General features: G+C 35.0%; 1 protein-coding gene across 1 annotated transcript in view; it reads left to right on the top strand.

Annotated features, from left to right (window-relative positions):
• The window catches only part of ETNK1 (ethanolamine kinase 1), a 56,829-nt gene that overhangs the window by 13,555 nt on the left and 21,779 nt on the right, over positions 1-21,495 (top strand). Inside the window, exons 2-4 of the mRNA XM_039238569.1 lie at positions 4,496-4,755; positions 13,624-13,764; positions 16,515-16,657. Of these exons, the coding sequence (XP_039094500.1) occupies positions 4,496-4,755; positions 13,624-13,764; positions 16,515-16,657 (544 nt within the window). The remainder of the gene's footprint in view (positions 1-4,495; positions 4,756-13,623; positions 13,765-16,514; positions 16,658-21,495) is intronic.

The raw sequence follows: 21,495 nt of genomic DNA, 5'->3' as shown, positions 1-21,495 counted from the left end.
AAAAAGATTTTAATGTTGAAAACCTTTGCTTTCTTAGAGTAAGCCCCATTTGGCTCTGATAAGTTCTCCCTTTTTAAAAATATTTTATTAGTTACTGATATTTTTTTAAGTATTTAAGTAATCTCTGCATCCCATGTGGGGCTCAGACTCATGACCCCCAAGATCAAGAGTCACATGCTCTCCCAACTGAGCCAGTCCAGTACTCCTAGTTACTAATATTTTGATTAGAGTTTTTGCAACTATGTTCATGAGAGTGATCTTTATTGTATTCTGGTAATGTCCTTGGTGTGTTTTGATATCATATTGATAGTTTGTGTTCTTTTTTTCCCCCATGATAATCTTGCTTGGAAGTGATCAACACTGCCTTTAAAAATAACAATTAAAAAAAATTTTTTTCTTTTTTTTAAAAATTTTTAAATGTTTTTTAAAATTTATTTCTGAGAGAGAGAGAGAGACCGCGTGAGCAGGCGAGGGTCAGAGAGAGAGAGGGAGACAGAATCAGAAGCAGGCTCCAGGCTCTGAGCTAGCTGGGGCTCGAACCCACAAACCGTGAGATCATGACCTGAGCCGAAGTCGGATGCTTAACTGACTGAGCCACCTAGGCGCCCCAACAATTAAAAAAAATTTTAAACATTTATTTATTTTTGAGAGTCAGAGAGAGACAGAGCGTGAGCAGTGGAGGGGCACAGAGGGAGGGAGACAGAATCCAAAGCAGGTTCCAGGCTCCAGGCTCTGAGCTCTCAGCACAGAGCCGGATGCAGGGTTTGAACTCAAAAACAGTGAGATCATGACCTGAGCTGAAGACAGACGCTTTACTGACTGAGCTACCCAGGTGCCCAAAAGTAACAGTTTTTGATGGTTGAATTTTTGTGTTTTATTGACAATTTTGCCCTTTTATTCTCTTTCTAATGTATACTTATTTGAAGAATTATTTTTTCAACCTGAGCTGGAACTAATTTTCTGTCTTTTTAATATATTTATTTAGATGGCCCTGTAAGCATGCACAAGTTTTGAAATGTTTTTATTATCATTCAGTATAGAATGTTTTTCTCTGAGCTAGTACTATCCTAAATATTTGACAACAGTGCCAGATATAGTCCCTGAGGAGGAGATCCATGAGATTTGTATTAGCTTTGTCCTCCCTCCATTGAGGTGAAAAGTTACATTTCTAGTATATATCTAGTATGTTTTACTGTACATTTCAGAAGGTTCAGCACCTTCTGTGTTTCCTGTAGGTTTATATATGAGGTGGGAACCATCCAAGGGCAAAAACCATCTTTAAAGCCAGTGTTCTCCATCGACAGACCATTATGAACATACTTAGTGCTGAACAAGTTGGGTTTAAGAGAGAACTTACACCACTAGGAATAGTAGGGATCTCTGTATGTGGGTGATACAAAGGATTTAATAGGATTTGGGTTTGTTGATTTGGGAGTGTTCAAGTAAGCAAGACTTACAGCACTCTGGATTGGGTGCTGTCAGAAAGGAAGTGGAGCAAGTCTATGACTGGGGATATATTAATCTTACCTAGAGGACTGGAGGTGTGAAGCAGGGCCTACGCTGTGACTGGAAAAGAAACAGCAGTCATTCATACAAGCCAAAATAGGGGGATATTTAGTCATTCTTGTGGTTTGGAAAAATTTATAATTTTGTCTACATTCAAACGTGCTTACAGAGTAGCTTTGTTTTTGCCTTGATCCATTGTGGTCAGAGTGGCCTCATCTGATGTTGGTATTCTGTGAAATTGTTTATGTTCAATAGAACCTCAAGGCCCTACTGTTGTGTGCCAGGTCAGTTCCTAGTTGTTGGGCTTCTTTTCTCTTAGTAATTTAATTTTTCATATGTAAACTAGGCTCATTGCAGGAAAATGAAAGTGAGAAAACATACATAAGCCAAAAGGAAGGTTTCGAGAAACAAGAAAACAAAAAAGATTTAACCTGCCTGCTTAATATAATTTTGAATATCTTTGTAGATATATTTATCCTTGTTCATACATAAAAAATTTTTATAGATGTGAAGTGATATTATTCACATGTTTATTTTTTTACCCAAAGAATTTATTGTTTATCATTTCATTTGAAGTCTGTGTCTTTTTAAAAGTATTATTTTTAATGTTTATTTATTATTGAGACAGGGAAGCACAGCACGAGTGGGGGAGGGTCAGAGAGAGAGGGAGACACAGAATCTGAAACAGGCTCCAGGCCCTGAGCTGTCAGCACAGAGTTGGACGCTGGGCTTAAACCCATGAACTGTGAGATCATGACCTGAGCCGAAGTCAGTTGCTCAACTGACTGAGCCACCCAGACACCCCAAAGTATGTGGCTGTTGTACAGTAGAGGATGCTGGGGTTAGTTTCTCAGTCTTTGTTATAGTAAATTGAAATATTTTATTTGTACATCTGAAGAAGTTACAGAATGCTGTATGTAAATTGACATGACCATGTAGTAGACAGTATGCTTTTCAACACAGATTTTAATAAAATGGTTTTCATTTAGTTTAAGTGCATATGCTTCTTGTCAGTTCTACTTAACAGTCTTTATGAAATCTAGGTGGAAAGCAATACTTGTATGTTTTTGCATACCTGAAAAAGTAAATATTCAAAATAAGTCTCTTTAGATTAGCTCATGTAATTCATCTGCATTATGTGAATAAGGATAATAGGTCTTATATATAATAAAATATATATAAAAACTAGTTAGGGGTGACTGGGTGGCTCAGTTGGTACGGCTCAGGTCATGATCTTGTAGTCTGTGAGTTTGAGCCCCGTGTTGGGCTCTGTGCTGACAGATTGGAGCCTGGAGCCTGCTTTGGATTTGTGTCTCCTTTTCTCTCTGCACCTACCCTACTCATTATGCTCTGTCTCTGTCTCTCTCTCTCAAAAATAATAAACATTAAAAAAGAAACTAGTTAGATGTTGATTATATTAACTTTAGTAAACACTTCCAGATTTTCATCTGAAGATAAAAAGCCTTTTTTTTTTTTTTAAGCGTTTATTTTTATTTTTGAGACAGAGACAGAGCATGAGCTGGGGAGGGGCAGAGAGAGAGACACACACACAGAATCTGAAACAGGCTCCAAGCTGTCAGCACAGAGCCTGACATGGGGCTCGAACCCATGGACTGTGAGATCATGACCTGAGCCGAAGTCTGACGCTTAACCGACTGAGCCACCCAGGCGCCCCATAAAAAGCCTTTTTAGATGTCATTTATCATTACAATAATCTTCTTGGAATAGAAACATTTACTTTTTTTTTTTTTAGGCATTAGCTAAATATGTGTATGTTTAAAACATCCTTTGGCCCTTTTCCCTTTTATTTTTTTTGCCAATTTTCTTGGAAAATAATGTCCTTAACTCTTGCTTACACTTTCACTTTTAACCTCTTGTCCCTTTATTCCACCCGAGAGCCTCCAAAAGCTTTGAGCAAATAGAAAAATTAGTTTTAATATCAAATTAGAGGAAAATGAAAATTGCAATTTTTGAATAGACTTCAACTAACACTGCTAATCATCTGTTTGCCTTTTAAATGTACCATTTGTGCTCAGATATCAAAGAACCTGATGTACTTGACATAAGCTCTTGAAAAGCCCCAAAAGTCCCTTTTAGAAAATAAGGTAGAAGTCTCTACTTTACCTCTCACTTCTCACTAAGGTTGTACTTCTCCTTTTAGCCATAGCATTTAAGTTTAAATTATTATAACCTAAATACAACAATTTCTAATTCGTGTTGTTTTAAGTAACCTTTTAAAAATGACATTTAAAATTCATTTTTTAATAAGTTAGAGATTTGTCATCATATATTACTTATGGTAGATTTATATTTGTATATTTAAACTGGTGAACCTTATTTTTATTATGAAAATTTTTTTTTTGTATCTTAGGGAGAGAGCTTGAGTGAGTGGGGTAGAGGGGCAGAGAGAGAAAAAAATCTTAAGCAGGCGCTACACTAAGCATGGACACGAGGTTTGATGTCACGACTGTGAGATTATGACCTGAGCTGAAACCGAGAGTTAGATGCTTAACCGACTGAGTCATCCAGGCACCCCCTAAACTTGTGAACATTATTAAAGACCTATATGTTATATGCCATGCTAGAAGAGGGCAGTGTCTGTCTTCAGAGACTTCCAGTCTATTATACATAGGAGATTGTGTGTGTATACACACGTTTACAGTGATTGCGGTACAAGATGTACTTTGAGATAGAATAGTATCAAAACATTGCATGAGTATTGGAGATTGAATAATTAACACTTTTGGATTAAGAGAAAAGACATAATGTTATAAGAATTAAGGGCAACATATTAAGCAGTAGTATTCCTTTTTATTTAAATCTAGAATGAAAATTATAGACCTGTTTGGCAAAATTGTATTTAAAAGTTTCTTTTTTATGTTAAAAAGTAGATGTTTTAATTAGCTATTTTCAAGTTGTCTGCTATTTCATTTGTTAAAAGTATATCATTGCTTCTTCCCTCATTTTTTTCTTATTTTTTTTTTGGCAGCTTTTCACAGATGGAATCACAAATAAACTTATTGGCTGTTACGTGAGTAATACAATGGAGGATGTAGTCCTGGTGCGAATTTATGGCAATAAGACTGAGCTGTTAGTTGATCGAGATGAGGAAGTGAAGAGTTTCCGAGTGTTGCAGGCGCATGGCTGTGCACCCCAACTCTACTGTACCTTCAATAATGGACTGTGCTATGAATTTATACAGGGAGAAGCATTGGATCCAAAGCACGTCTGCAACCCTGCCATTTTCAGGTAAATTTCTTTTTTCTAAATAATTTTCCTTTTTGAAAATAAGAGTGTTAAGTGCACTAAGGAATTATATATATGTTTTAAATGTTTATTTATTTTGAGAGAGAGAGAGAGAGAGAGAAAGAGAAAACCTCAGGCAGGGTCCATGCTCAGCGTGGATCCCAAGGTGGGGCTCGATTCCTGAACCATGAGATCATGACCTGAGCTGAAATGAAGAGTTGGATGCTTAACCAACTGGGCCACTCAGGTGCACCGGGAATTAAATTGCCTTTTCTTTCTTTGAGCAACTATTTTGTTAATTTAGAAACTTTGTTTAGTTAGGACTCTGTTTTGTTTTTGCTGAAGAAAAAAAAAATCCTCTCTGTCTGCCATCTCATTGTTGACTCTTTGCAAAAGAAAACTGTAAGATGTGGTTTTGGATTAACCTGCTACAGGGTGTCAAGGCTTCCTCTTAATTTTTTAAAGTAGTGCCTGGATTAATGCATTACACATTTCTTATTACTAACTTTTATAACTTAGTTGCTCATATTTTTAGAGTTTTTGCTTACTAAGATGCTTTTAATTCTGTTAACACTGTTACTTTTTAATTATTTAACTCAGTGTATTATCTCTTCTGCTAATAACAATAATGTCTTGCATATGCTTGATCATTTTTCTAAAATTGCTGTCTCTTTAGAGTTCTCTTACTAGCAAATGAGTTTAATTTGAAAACTGTAAATTCATTCATAGTTTAACCCAGAAATTTTCAAACATTTTGGTCTCAGGGCTCCTTAACAGGTAGCTCTTAAAGGTTATTGAGGACCCAAAGAGTTCTCTGAGTTACATCTGTCAATATTAACCATGTTAGAAATTAAAGCAACTTTTTTTGACTTCAGGAATATCACATTCTTAGCTATCGGTGTGTTAACATGATCATACCACTTCATGTAGCTTCTTGAAAACTATACCATATACTTATGAGAGAATGAAAAAGGTGAATAATATCTTACCAGAGTAGTTTTAACTACATAAACTTGAAAGGGTTTTGAGTCTCCAGGGATCCTGGGTTATATTTTAAGAGTTGCTGTATTAACACAATGATGAAAATGGAATGGACCAGTATTTACTATTTTATATCTGTTTCAAATAATATTTTAAAATATTTGGCATAGGGCGCCTGGGTGGCTTAGTCGGTTAAGCGTCCCACTTTTGCTTAGGTCATGATCTCACTGTTCATGGGTTCGAGTCCCGCGTCGGGCTCTGTGCTGACTGCCAGCTCAGAGCCTGGAGCCTGTTTCAGAGTCTGTCGCTCTCTCTCTCTCTCTCTCTCTCTCTGACCCTCCCCTGCTCACGCTGTCTCTCTCTTTCTCTCTCCTAGAAATAAATAAAACATTAAAAAAAATTAAAAAAAAAAAGAAAAAATATTTGGCATAGAAATATATTCAAACCCCACATTTATTTAAAAGATAAAAGTATATTTTTAACCACATAGTCTTCTGCCTTACATGAATGTAATGTTTAGTATGTGTGTGGTTTTATTTAAGCAATCTCTGCATTCAACATGGGGCTCCAACCTACAGCCCTGAAATCAAGAGTCATACACTCATCTGACTGAGCCAAACAGGCTCCCCTGTTTAGAATTTATTGAAGGACCCCAATTCATAGATAATGATTTTTTTTTGTTACATTTTTTTGTGGTGTTTAGGTTTATGCGTGCGTGTGGGTGTATAAAATTTATTTATAAATCCTTAATCTTACAGTGTTTGAAGTATATCAGTGTAACAGGATTAAAGGTGATTAGATGCATAAATTAGGCCAATGGAAAAGCTGGAGTTAGATTTCAGATATGAAAAGTCTATTCCATAATGTTAGAGAAGGGCTATATGAGCTTCCTAGTAACTAAAGCAGGGAAGAAAATAATAAGAATCCGTGTCCAAAAGATTTAAGAAGAAAGTTGGGTAAAGCTAATAACAACTTTTACTGGTAAAGCAGTCTTTTTTTTTTTAATTTTCCTTAATGTTTGTTTATTTTTGAGAGAGCATGAGCAGGGAAGGGGCAGAGAGAGACGGGGACAGAGGATCCGAAGCAGATTCTGAGCACGATGCAGGGTTTGAACTCATGGACTCATGAACCATGAGATCATGACTGGAACTGAAGTTAGATGCTCAACCAACCGAGCCACCCAGGTGTCCCACTGGTGTAGCAGTCTTTTTTTTTTTTTTTTTTTTAATGTTTTTATTTATTTTTGAGAGAGAGAGGGACTGAGTGCGAGCGGGGGAGGAGCAGAAGTGGGGGACACAGAATCTGAAGCAGGCTCCAGGCTCTGAGCTGTCCACACAGAGCCCGACGTGGGGCTCAAAGCCATGAGCTATGAGATCATGACCTGAGCGGAAGTCGGAACTTAACCAATTGAACCACCCAGGCACCCCTGGTGTAGCAGTCTTAACTGCCTTAACGTTGATATTCCTAAGCTATTTAAATTTAACACACTTAATTTAAACTTTCTGTTGAACTGTTGGTAGTGGATACTGTCTGCTGGTCAGAAGTACATATTCAGGAGATTTTGCACTTTTGTTTACTCTATAATCTCATGATGGAAAGTGAATGCTGAGGATAGTTTTTTCCCCTCTCAGTGATCATGGAAAGTTATGGAATCAAAAACCATTTGAAATTCCATTTTTTTTTTCTTAATATTTGTTTTTGAGAGAGAGGGAGACACAATCCAAAGCAGGCTTCAGGCTCCAAACTATCAGCACAGAACCTGATGCAGGCCTTGAAACCATGAACCAGGAGATTATGTCCTGAGCCGAAGTTAGATGCTTAACCGACTGAGCCCTAAATCCATGTGAAATTCAATATATGGCATTATACCTCTGCCACTATAAATACACAGTGGAATCTGACTGCTTCAGCTTTATGAGCTGTGTGAATTTGGGCATAGTACTTAAACATTTTGTGCCTCAGTCTTCTTATCTAAAAAATGAGAATAATAATAGTGCCTACTTCTAGGGGATTTGTTGTAACGATTAAAGTTGTAGTGCATGCAAAAAGTCTATAACAATGCCTGGTGTTTATTGAACACTATGTAAAAATTAGCTTTTATAATTATTAAAATTTTTTTTCCTCAAGACTTTTCACATTTTACCTTAGGCAGAGTTTTTAACAACTTAGACATTAATTAAAGTATTAAAATACTAATTGACTTTATTATGCTTTTAGAAACATTTTCTTAATTTTAAAATTCATAGACTTTTTTGCACTTACATACTATTATAACATTATATACTGTTCTTAAGGTGTATGCAAGCAGCATATAGATAATAGCATAGCAAGTAATCATTACCACTACGCCCCTAACTCTTGTTTGTGACAGATAATACTAACCAGTCTTGAAACTCTTTTCTTATGAACAAGGAGATTTCAGAATCTTTCTCAACTAAGTGATTTTAGGTACTTACTATCCATGAGTCGTCCCTTGTTTTAGTTATTTTAGCTTTCTTAAAGAGACCATTTTACCTTAAAAAGTTAAGATTTTATTTATTTTTAAAGATTATTTATTGGTGGGAGTGAGAGAATTATTTATAATTATAATTACTGATGAGGGCGGGAGGGAGGGGATACGGGGCAGAGATTCTAGGAGAGAGAATCCCAAGCAGGCTTCACACTTTCTGCCCAGAGCCCAATGCAGGGCTCACACTCACAAATCGTGAGATTATGACCCGATCCAAAGACAAGAGTTGATTCTTAACCAACTGAGCCACCCAGGCACCCCTCAAATTTTATTTTTAACTAATACTTTAAAAAATGGTATAATATAATTTTTATTAATTAGAGAAATGATATATTAAAGTGATGGTGGCTAATACTGATATAGCACTTAATATGAACTGGATATTGTACTAAACACTATGTATATGTATTTTTTAAAATACTTTTTTAAATTAAGTAAACTGCCTGATTTGGGGCTTGAACTCATCACCCCAAGGTCAAGAGTTGCACGCTCCACTGACTGAGCTTGCCAGATACCCCAAAACACCTTATGTGTATTAACAAATTCAACTCATAATAATCCCAGGGAGGGGCGCCTGGGTGGCTTAGTCGGTTAAGCGTCCGACTTTCGCTTAGGTCATGATCTCGCAGTTCGTGGGTTCGAGCCCCGCGTCGGGCTCTGTGCTGACTGCCAGCTCAGAGCCTGGAGCCTGCTTCAGTCTGTGACTCCCTCTCTCTCTGACCCTCCCCTTCTCGCGCTGTCTCTCTCTCTCCTAGAAATAAATAAAACATTAAAAAAATACTTTAAAAAAAAAAAAACATTTAAAAAAAAAAATAATCCCAGGGAACAGATGATATTAAAATCCCAATTTAATAGATGAGAAAAGTAAGATTTTAACTAATTAGTTACGTCGCTAGTACAAGTACATCCCAAAAGATAGTAATGAGTAACTTAATCTTTTTACTTACTGAGAAAAGAACATAAAATGTAAAAGAAAATAGTTAGGTCTAAATTACTTATAAAAGTAATTTATTATGAAAATTTGTTGAAGTACAGTGGAAAAGACTCAAGAAGGTAAATGCAGACTTATCCCTATTTACTGATTTGTGATTATTCTCTGTGATTAAATAATTGCTATTAAGCTTATTATAGAATTTTTCTTTAAAGGAAAGCTTTTAATAATTGATATTAAGTAATCTTAAGTAGAAAGTTAGAAAATTACAGTTTTTGATCAAGAATACTGAAGTTTTGGAGCGCCTGGGTGGTTTAGTCGGTTAAGTGTCCGACTTTCGCTTAGGTCATGATCTCACTGTTCATGGGTTCGAGTCCCACGTCGGGCTCTGTGCTGACTGCCAGCTCGGAGCCTGGAGCCTGTTTCAGAGTCTGTCACTCCCTCTCTCTCTGACCATCCCCTGCTCATGCTGTCTCTCTCTCTCTCTCTCTCCTAGAAATAAAAAACGTGTGTGTGTGTGTGTGTGTGTCTGTCTGTCTCTCTCAGAAATAAATTAAAAAAAAATACATTAAAAAAAATAGGGCAATATATAATCATAAAAGAAAGTTGGATAGTGGGTTCCTATCATGACAACTCTTACATTCAGATATAATTAAGGCATATAAACACAAATAAATACTATGCTATTATTGAAATTGTAATTTTGAATATTGTATAAAATAATGCAGAATGGCTGATGCAGGGCTAAGAGGAATCAACTCATTTAATAGTTGAACTGTGGCTACAATCACACAATAATTTGCTATGTGAAAACCCAAATGGAGTATTAAAAATGAAACAAACTATTGGAGTGGTAGGATTAGAGGTTATTTTTCAATTAAAAAAATTCCTGTTATTCTTATAATGCTCTTAATTTTTTAAAAGCTTCCAAGAGTAGGGGCAATTCGTATTATTGAGTATTTAAGAAGGTTCTCTGAAGCCTTGAAATTTTCAAATGTTTTATTTTACGGAGTGTGGAATTTTAAAGTAGCATTTGCCTTGATGTTAAGCCTTACTTATTAAGACCAGGTAGAAGGAGGACCAATCTATGACAGTGAAAATCAGAAATCTTGAAGTAATTTTTAATTACTTTCTTATATATACAAATAAAAATTCATGGTTTAGGGGTTCCTAGGTGGCTCAGTTAAGTGTCTAACTCGATTTTGGATTAGGTTTGTGGGTTCAGGCACATTGTGCTCTGCTCTGACAACGTGGAGCCTGCTTGGGATTCTCCGATTCTCTCTCTCTCTCTCTCTCTCTCTCTCTCTCTCTCTCTCTCCCCCCCCCCCCCCCCCCCTTGTCTGGGTGTGCATATGCTGTCTAAAAAAAAAAAAATTCGTGGTTTATTAAGTAGTGCAGAACTACATTATTGAAGAGATTTTGTAGTTTTTTTGTCTGTTATATGTAAAATTTACTAATAGAAAATAATTGAATTGCTGTAATCAAGTCTTGTTAAGAACTGTATAACCATTTAATTTATTTAAAAACATTTATTTTTGAGAGACAGTGTGAGACAGTGTGCAAATGGGAGAGGTGCAGAGAGAGAAGTAGACACAGAATATGAAGCAGGCTCCGGGCTCTGAGCTGTCAGCACAGAGCCTCCTGTGGGTCTCACACCCATGAACCGTGAGATCATGACCTGGGCTGAAGTTGGACGTTCAGCTGACTGAGCCACCCAAGTGCCCCTCATTTGATTTATTTAATTAAAAAATTTTTTTTGGTGGAGGTGCTGGTCAGCAGAAAGGCATATAACATTTTGCCATCTTAATCATTTTTAAAGTATACTGTTAAGTAGTAGTAAGTTCTGCATCCAGGCCTCCACAGTTATTTTCATCTTACAAAACTAAAATTTTATATGCATTAAATAGCAACTGTCCAATTCTCTGTTACCTTCAATTTTGGCAGCCATCATTCTACTTTCTGTATGTATGAATTTGACTGCTCTATATACCTCATGTAAGTGGAGTCACACTTTTGTCTTTTCTGATTGGCTTATTGCACTTAGCATGGTGTCTTCAAAGTTCATCCATGTTGTAGTATGTGCCAGAATTTCCTTTCTTTTTAAGGCTGATACTCCATTTTATGTATGTATCACATTTTGTTTATCCTCTTATCCATGGATGGACATTTGGGTTGCTTCTACCTTCCTTTCTTTTCTTTTTTTTTTTAATGTTTATTTTGAGAGCGAGAAAGCATGAGCAGGGTAGGGACGAAGAGGGAAAGAGAGAGTCCCAAGCAGGCCCCACCCACAGTATAGAGTCCATCCTAAAACCATGAGATCATGACCTGAGCCGAAATCAAGTCAGACACTTAACTCACTGAACCACCCAGGCACCCCTGGGTTGCTTCTATCTTTTTGGCTATTGTGAGTAAGGCTGTTATGAACATAGGGGTAAAAATATCTTTTTGTACCGATATCAGTTCTTTTGGATATATAACCAGAACTGGAATTGCTGGATCATATTATAATTCTATTTTTAATATTTTGAGGGACTTGCGTATTGTTTTCTATATCAACTATACCATCTTACACTCCTGCCAGTAGTGTACAAGGGCTGCTGTTTCTCCACATCCTTGCCAACATTGATTATTTTGTTTGTTTTTGGTAGTAGTCATCCTAATGGCTATGAGGTGTTATATCACTGTGGGCTTGATTTTCATTTGCCAAATGATTAGTTATATATAGCATTTTTTCTTCTGCTTATTGGGCATCTTATGTTTGTTGGCTTCTCGAGAGAAATGTTAATTTATCCATTTTCTTTTCTTTTTTTTTTTTAAGAGTGGCAGTAATAGGAGCACCTACCTGGCTGGCTTGGTCAGTGGAGCATGTGACTTTTGATCTTGGGGTTGTATGGTCAGGCCCCACGTTGGATATAGAGATTACTTAAAAATAAAACCTTAAAAAAAAGAAGAATGGCAACTATTACCAGAAATTGCCGGCTTATCTGATCAGTTTAGCAATGGTGGGAGGAGGGCAGGGAGCAGGGGAGTTCTTTTTCTAATAGTTTTGACCAGTCAGAAGCATCAATGGGAAGTCCTGATCAGATCTTTTTGGCTTAGTTTGGGTAATATGCTCAGAATTAATCATCATGAAACAAATAGGGAAGGATGGAATGCTCTGGACAATTCTGTGTCTTAATTCCTAATATTAGTGCTACAGATGTGATCCAGGGAGTTAGGATTGAGGTCTGTATGAACCACAGGAACTAAAAGTGAAGGGAATGGAGGTTTCCTCAAGAGAAAATCGTAACGCTTTTATTACTAGAAACTAGGTACAGAAGAATATTCACTATACTTTAAAAATATAATAAAACTGTGTATTGAATCACAGTACTGCAATGCTAGATTCTGTGTGTGTCTTAATGGAGCAGTTTTCAAACATTTTTGTATATTAAAATCCTCTGAAAAACTTTTAAATATCTTGATGCCCTGGCTATATTCCAAACCAATTATTGGAATTTTTAAAGGTAGTACCTAGGTATGTATGTATGTATGTATGTATGTATGTATGTAAGTAAGTAAGTTTCTGAAGTTTGATTTCAGTATAGAGCCAAGCTGCACAATTGCAACATTATATCCGTGTTTCTCAAACTTTACAGTGGATTGGGATCACATGGAGATCTTGTTTCAAATGAGAGTGCAGGGGCCCACCCTTAGAGATTGTGATTCAGTAGTTCTGAGGTGAGGCATCAGACATTTCTAGATGGCACTGTGTTGTAGGTCCTAGAGCTTGTACTTTAAAGAACATTAGATCGTGAGTATCTTCAAAATTAGACAATTTTAAGTTCTTACTATAAGTCATTACTTACTATTAAGTCATTTTCCTACCTACTAGTCTATATAAACTGTTTGGTAACTTAATTTCTGTTTTGTATGCTTATTCTTATATTAGCCTTTGCTGTTCTAGGTTCTACAGATAAAAAGATAGCATGGATACAAGTATACACAGCTTTAGATTATTTTGTTGAATTGAGAGATTGATTCTGACATTAAAAGACCTTTTTTTAAAAATTCAAACAGTGCAATTTAAATGTATCTCTGATTAATGTCTGATATGAGACTTGAAATCATTTAAATTGTGTACTGTTGTGCTCATCCTAACCATTGTTTATGTAATCAGAACAGACCACTTCCAGACACTCCATCCCTTTTGGATACAACATTTATTCACTGTATGAATCATAGGTGGTTTTTTTTGTTTTTTGTTTTTTTTTTTAACTACTGATGCTTTAATCATTTGACTGCCTCTCCTTCTGAGAGTTGACTTGACAAATTAATTTTGGCTCTTATATATAAGGTAAAAATGAAATCATGTTCTAAAATAAATGTACACTAGTTATTTTACCCATGAGTAGGCATGAACCCTACGATACTTAACATTTTCTTTTTATTCTGTTTTGTTTTAAAACAGGCTAATAGCACGTCAGCTTGCTAAAATCCATGCTATCCATGCACACAATGGCTGGATTCCCAAATCTAATCTATGGCTAAAGATGGGAAAATATTTCTCTCTCATTCCCACAGGATTTGCAGATGAAGACCTTAATAAAAGGTAAAATTACTTTTACGTTTGAAATTGTTTTACTTTTCTTTTGCTATACATAAATAGGGTTTTAGAGGTAGTTTGCAAGGTTTCTGTGTATAAAATCTAGCTTGGTTGCTCTCTTAGTATTTGATTAGCTTAGCATTGATTCATTTGGCTCTCAGATGACACTACAGGAGTATAACTGCCTTTCTCCTCCAGCCAGCTCAAAAACAAAACAAACAAGACACCCTACAAAAGCCGGGAAAGTGGGTAGAGATGAACAGCCAAGAAACAAATATAGAAACAGTTATTTGGAAGTAAGCATAATGTAATGATTGCTATGACTGAGTAGTTTTTGTATAGAAGAAGCAGTTGGCCATGGAGCCCTTTTTTAAAGAATTCTTTTTCTTAGAAGCTGTTTTAAATAGGCTGATAAATTTACATTGGGGCTGTGTAGTAATATTGGAGTATGAAAAAGTTTGGATTGTCTTAGTTTACTGAGAATTTAATCCCCAGGTAATGAGGTTGAAGATTCAATTACTGGAGTCTTTTTTTTTTTTTTTTTTTTTAAATTTCTGAGAGACAGAGAGACAGCGTGAGCAGGGGAGGGTCAGAGAGAGAGGGAGATACAGAATCTGAAACAGGCCCCAGGCTCTGAGCCAGATCGTGACGTAGGTCTTGATCTCACAACTATGAGATCATGATTTGAGCTGAAATCAAGAGTCGGACGCTTAAGTGACTGGGCCACCCAGGTTCCCTTCAATTGCTGGAGTCTTACTTGGCTTTTGTAAAATTGACTACCTAAGTTGAGGAAGTAAGGGACTTCTTTATATTTTCTATAAAAATAATTGTAAATTAGTATTTGGAATCTAAATTATATGAATATATTTTTATACAGTGTGATTGATGCTAGTATAAAGATGAAGGATTTTATTTTCCCTTTTATATCTCTTTAGAAATTTTTTGTTTTAAGAACAATGAAGGCAGGCAGGACCTATAGATTTTTCTTCCTTTCTGTTTACTCTTTATAATTCATTAGGGAAAAATAGCTGTATTGTTCTCTTGAGTTGGATTATTTCACAGATTAGTTGGATTCACTCAGTATATGTGTTTTACTTACAGGTAGTTTGTCAGACTTTGAATTTGATAGGAATGGTATACCTTTTTACCTGGGATAGACAAACATCTGTAAATGTGTCCAGTATACTAGATATTCAGGAAGTGGCAGCAAACCCCCCCCCCTCAAAATCCTCTTGAAATACCTGTTTTATTGAAAAAGTTTGGGGAATGTCACTTAAAAATCGTGAAGTAGATGGCAATGGTGAATGTAAGAGTTTCTTGACTTTTTAATATAATGCTGTTTGGAGACAGCATAGTATTATGTGGATTCTGGACAAGGTTCTAGAGCCCAGATTGCCTAGGATGAAGGGTTAATTCTTCAGTTAACAGTTCTACTCTGTAATTTTCTGCAAGTTACCTGTTCCTCATCTGTGAAATGGAAATAATAAGTAGTATATTTACCTTTTAAGGTTTTTATGAGGATTAGTTGAGTTAGTATATACAAAATACATACAACAGGGTGCAAAAGTACCCTGCCTTAATAGGTAATACACAACTAAAACATTAAAAACAAAGTATTAAAAGTATTTCATATTTTTTCAGTTCCTTTTTATTTGTATATGATTATAATGATCTCATTCAATCCTTTGAGTGTTATTTCTGTTCAACTCTGTACGTTTTACATAGTTTCTTGAACAATTACATCATCTTCACGAGAGCATATAAGGATTACTTTTGGAAGCTGTGTGTAGAGAAGAATGCAGTAGTGGGAAAATATAGGCAGCAACCATTTGAATAGGCAAATTCATTAAAGTTAAATTAATTGATAGAGAGTCTTTATTATAAAATGGAAAAGTAAGAGAGTAGTTTGAGAGACTGCAAAGAAAGAATGAAGAAAACTTGGCTTAAAAGTGTTAAGGGAAGAGAGTGTAAACTAATAGCAATTTTGTAAGCCAGATGGTATGGAGGAGTTAGGGGTAGCATTCTATTTTTGTTTCATTTTATATTTTGTCAAATGAATATAAATATAGCATAATAAATAGTACAAAAGAGTAGTGGGTATAGGATTCAAAAGCCATAATCTGTAGTCCTGCTTGCCACCTGCCTACCATACTCCCCAGTCTCACTACTCTGGGACAGTTTCTATAATAGATGAGAGTATTCTACGATACGATTATCACAGGTAGTACCTGATGATTAGCATATAATTTATTTTGTTTATCAATAGTAGGTCATGTCTCTTGACTTTGATAGGTAAAGTTAGCATTCAGTCTTCAAATTTGAAATAGATGTTTTAGTTCTTTAATCAACTGTCTTTATAACTTTAAATAATGTACTTACACCTCTTTTTATTGAACTCTTTGTGTCTTGGAGATACATGTAAATCAATTAGAATTAGATCTTAGTAAATGTTAGCTATTAAGTATATGTGTATATATTACTTTCCTCCCCCAGTTTTGTAGTAATAGATTTTTTACTTTTCAACTCTGCATTTTAACTTGCTTAGGTTTATTTATTTTTTATTCATATTAAGTTCATTGTAAAGATTTTCCTTTATTCAAACATTTAGAATAGTTGGCTTATTTTAATTCAGGAATCTTTGCAATTGAGTGGAAGGAATTTTCTAAAAATAGATTTTAATCTTTAATTAAACTTGAAAAAAGTTATTAATATAAACAGGATGTAATTCTTTCTCTTTTTTTTTCCTTAACTTAAAGGTTCTTAAGTGATATCCCAAGCTCTCAGATTCTTCAGGAAGAAATGACTTGGATGAAGGAGATTCTTTCAAACCTGGGGTCACCTGTTGTGCTTTGCCATAATGACCTATTGTGTAAGAATATAATCTACAATGAGAAACAAGGTAGGTATCTGACTTTAGCAGTAAGTAAAGTTGATTTCTTTGATGTTCTTACTGGTCCTTTGATCTTTGTATCAAATAAATTTAATTCAGATGTAAGGATTAAAAACATTCCTGAAGTCTTTAAAGATTTTTTTTTAGGTTAAAAATCATGGTAACTCTGCTAAAGTAGGAACATATTCTTTATTTGCACAAAATATGTTTCTTAGAAATCTTGTGGTTCTTGTTAAGAGTTAAATGAAAAATGATAAAATGATTTTTTTTTATAAATTAAACTGTAAAACCTATTTGGTAATTCATGGTTTGAAAATGTACCTGCTTGTAATGGGAATTATTGAAAAGCCAACTGACATTGCACTGCTTTTAATAAATATATAATTTTCTCAGTGTTGGGCAGGACAGCAGTATTAGAAACAAATTTGTGTCCAGGTTTTCTGTTACCTCATTATTCTGATTTTTAGATATTTTGATGCTAAGGGGAGAGCTACAGATGGAGGAAATGTTATTTGTACTTGCTGAATTTTGTATACTAAAGTAGTAGTCAAGAAGCTTTGGTAAATAGTTTTAACATTTTTTGAGGAATAGACTGTGATACTTCTTGGTGAAATGTTTTTCTGTGATTGTTCAAATCTTGTTGTATTCAGATTTTCTGTTTCCATATTTAAAAAACTCTCGTTTTTATTATATAATTGGATAAAGTGGTTTGAGGTTTGGTTGCTAAATTATAGATTTCCCTTCAGAAATAATTGAAATTAAAAAATATAATTTTGGCTGAAGATTTAGTATTAATCCAGAAAGTCTGAAACTCTGACACTTGCATGTTAAAGGAAATCAGTTTTGAGAATAGTCATTATAGTTGAAAGATTATTTTAAGTCAAAAGTGTGTTTTTATGAAGATGCTAAAGCCAAAGAATTCTGATTATTAAGTGGTCATAATTCTAAAATTGCTATTTATGACCAAGTCAAGACTGTTCTAATGCAAAGGCTATTAGTATTTGTAACTGCCTTTAACTTGAAGAATATCAATCAAAGAGCACTGTCAAGGATGGGACTGAAGCACGTATTTTCAAGAACATGTTTGAGTATCTTTTATGTTTTAATCCGGATTAGAGATTCTATTTTTTAAAAAATACATTGAGCTATAACATCATTTTTTTGAATGTCTTGAAGTCTTAGTCTAGAAACATTTTTTAAAAAAAACTTCAGGTATTCCCTAAAGCATGAAGTACTTGACAGTGTCCTTTATTATTTATTGTCCATTTATTACATATAATTGTCATGTATATGCTACATCATTACTAGTAACCAAATCTCAATGCCATTTGTGAGCCAAGATGCTAGTTTTACATTAAAGCGATGTGTTAGCTTTTTAAATTCAGTACAAGACCAAATAACACTTTTTATATAATGGAATTTCAAGTGAGGGACTTCATCTTACTTTTGAAGTGGATACTCAGCTTTATTTTTAACTGCAAGTTAGTCAAAGAGAAATCTGTTATTTCCTTTGGAATATAGTTTTAACTTTTCATATTTTTATTTTATAATTTTCTTTTGCATATTCATTTCACAGAGCAATCTTGTTTATAAAACTAAAATATAAGGGACCAAAAAAATCAGATTACTTTGTCTTAGGTGTTAAAAAAAAATGCATTTTTACTTTTTATTTAAACTACTGATCAGTGATATTAAAAGTTCTCATATTTTCAAACAAAATCTTTATGCTTCAGTTTGACTCCTGTGTTGTCACTTGTTTATTTTACCAAGAGTAAACCTAAGTCATATTTTTGTGCCTAATTTTTCTTCCCTATACAGAAATAATGAATTTCACAGTTCAACAAATGTAATTATTTTAATCTGTTTTTCCTCTCTTCAGAAAGTCTATTGTGTACCATTTGTTTCTTCTTGTCTTTGTGGTTATATTTTGTGTGTTAGTTATAGATATGTTCTGTTATTTTTCCTTACCACTGGTTTTAACAGTCTGTTCGGAAGACAAGTTTGGACTTTATGGGATCCGTTAAAAAGAGTCAGTTCCTATGTGATTAGTTGATACATAGCATTAAGCAAATACGGTTGGAATGTTGTTCAGGTAGAATCTAAAGCTCATAAAAGTGTGGCATGAGGTTTGTTCTGTGTATTATTATCTGTTTCAAATTAAGAGCTAATGGTTTTGAAGTAATATAACTGTATGACATATTTACCTTTAGTTAAAAGGAAGAAATACCTACCATGCCTTGTGCTTAGAGAATTGTAAGTTCTTTACATTTAGTCAATGTAATAAGAAAAAAATTAAACTAGTTTAATTAATTATGGTTAATTTTATCTACCTACCATTTAATTAAAAAAATGTTTAATTAAAACAGCATTAATTTTTTAAAGTTGCAGTCTTAAGGAGGGTAATTAAAATTAGAAATAGGGACTGCAAGAGTTCTTTATCTTAACTGGTTAACATGTTAAGGCATCTAAAAGCCCATGTGTGAAGTGTCTTGAGATTAAAGTAATTTCTACATAGAATAAGTGATTAAGTTGCACGTCCTATCACAGGTGTGTTTAGTTTGTTACCACTTTTTAAGTCGTTCATGTGATTTGAGCTCAGGACTTCAGTATTTTGTACTCACTTAATGAGATATAAATATGTAAACATAATAAGATGAAAGCCAAGGGACTGGCTTTGACATCATCAAGCTTAGTATCTCTAGTATGTTTTAGACCCTTCATTTCTCAGAAGTGCAGATTTTAGTTATTAAACTTCATGAATTTATACTAGGTCATCTTGAAGTTTCCACAGGTATTTTTCAACCATAATAACTTAAAACTTAGATTTTTGTATATTGTCATTGGATTAAAATTTTCTAAGTAAATCTTTTTCTTTTTTTAAGTTTATTTATTTTTGAGAGAGAGAGAATCTCAAGCAGGCTCTGTGCTGTCAGTACAGAGCCTGACGTGGAGTTTGAAGTCACAAACTGAGAGATAATGACCTGAGCCCAAATCAAGAGTTACTTAACTGACTGAGCCACCCAGGCCCCCCTAAGTAACTCTAAAAAGCAGATGTATTAAAGCTTAGTTACAACTAAGAGAAGTTGGAAAGTGTGTAGATGTTGGAACCAAGCACGCTTAGGTTCACACCCCTGCTCAGTCACATATAGAAGTAGGTGGTATTAGACACATCATTTTCTCTCTCTCTCTCTCTCTCTTTCTAATTTTATTGTTAAGAAATTTCTGTACCCAACATTGGGCTCGAATTTACAATCTCGAGATCTAGAGTTGCATGCTCTACTGACTTAGCCAGCTTAAGTGCCTCCATTTTATCTCTTTATGAAGTGTTTATATCTGAACTTAACTATCTGTACGAGAATCACCCAGGGTACTTGGGAAAAATGAGTGTTTCTGGGACCCATCTAAGGCTAACTGAACAAGAATTTCTGTAGTTGGGCTTAAGAATCTGCATGTTAAATGGGTTTCCAGGCAGTGTTTATACTTCTGATAGCCTAGAAATTTAATTTGCTTTATTTCTAACTTAGAGGGACTATCTACTTCAGATGATCCTGATAAGATTCTATTTGTTTTATAATTTCTGAGAGAGAGAGAGAGAGCGTGAGCAGGGGAGGGTCAGCGAGAGAGGGAGACACAGAATCTGAAGCAGGCTCCAGGCTCTGAGCTGGCTGTCAGCACAGAGCTCCACGCGGGGCTCGAACCCACAAACCGCGAGATCATGACCTGAGCCGAAGTCGGACGCTTAACCGACTGAGCCACCCAGGGGCCCCTCCTGACAAGATTTTAGATCATGCATACAAGTAGGTACCTAGTAGCTCATAGATGTTACTATTATAGTAGGGGTTGGCAGACTTTTTCTGTAAGGTGTGGATGGTACATTTTAGGCTTTGTGTACCAGATAGTCTCCTTTGCAGTGATTCAATTCTGTGTTGTAGCACAAATGAACCATAGATAATACATCAGTAAATGCATGTGTGTTCTAGTAAAACTATTACAAAACCAGACAGTGGGTTGGATTTGGCCTGAGCATATGTAGTTTGCCAACCCCTTTATTACGTTCATAGGATGCATTTTACAATATGTATTTGATTCTGAAAAAGAGTGGTTACTGGAAGATAGTAGTTGACTGTATCTTACAAATAGGAGATTTATGGTTCATAGTCGTGAGATGACAATTGAATTTGTCTTTAAGTGCAGCTTACAGATTTTATCTTAACTATAACTTGAGTGAGTAAAGTTTAAAAATGTATATATATGTATGTGTGTATGTATACATAAGTACATATTTATACACACACAGGATTATGAGCACCCTGCAGTTCATAGGCTTTTTGCACCTGTGAATGTTGCAGGAGATAGTAGGCATCACAGGACGAAATACTGCCTCTGCCTGTTCTCACCATGTCCGTTGACAGGACTCATGGGAGAAGAGTGAGCTTCCTTTCTGGAGTTGATGGTAACTATCAAGATTTGTGAAATGTTAGGCAGTGCCAGGAATTAGGTGTTTGGTAAACAGCGGCCCATTCCTTGCCTTCAGTGAAATGACATCTTTAAAAGGTAAGGAAAAGAATACTTCATGATAATGATAATAAAATTTATTACATGATAAAAAAAAAAACCCAGTAGCAGTGGTTCTTGCTCCAGCACTATTAAGACTTACCAATTGTCTTTTATATTGATCATTTAAAAATGAATGTATATGAAGTAGAACAAGTTGTAATATTGCTTATTGACTAACTTCAATTCTAATTATTTAATTTCAGCTCTTTAACTGCTGATATCTTAGAAGTAATTGCTAAAGCTTTTCAGTATATTTTCTCATGTCTTGATGCTCTGTTTATTGGTGGCTG

This window comes from Hyaena hyaena, unplaced genomic scaffold (genome assembly GCF_003009895.1).
Source record: "Hyaena hyaena isolate Hyena2069 unplaced genomic scaffold, ASM300989v1 scaffold_143, whole genome shotgun sequence".
Lineage (NCBI taxonomy): Eukaryota > Metazoa > Chordata > Mammalia > Carnivora > Hyaenidae > Hyaena > Hyaena hyaena.
The sequence above is the reverse complement of the archived record's forward strand: the minus strand, read 5'-3'. Positions and strand labels throughout refer to the sequence as shown.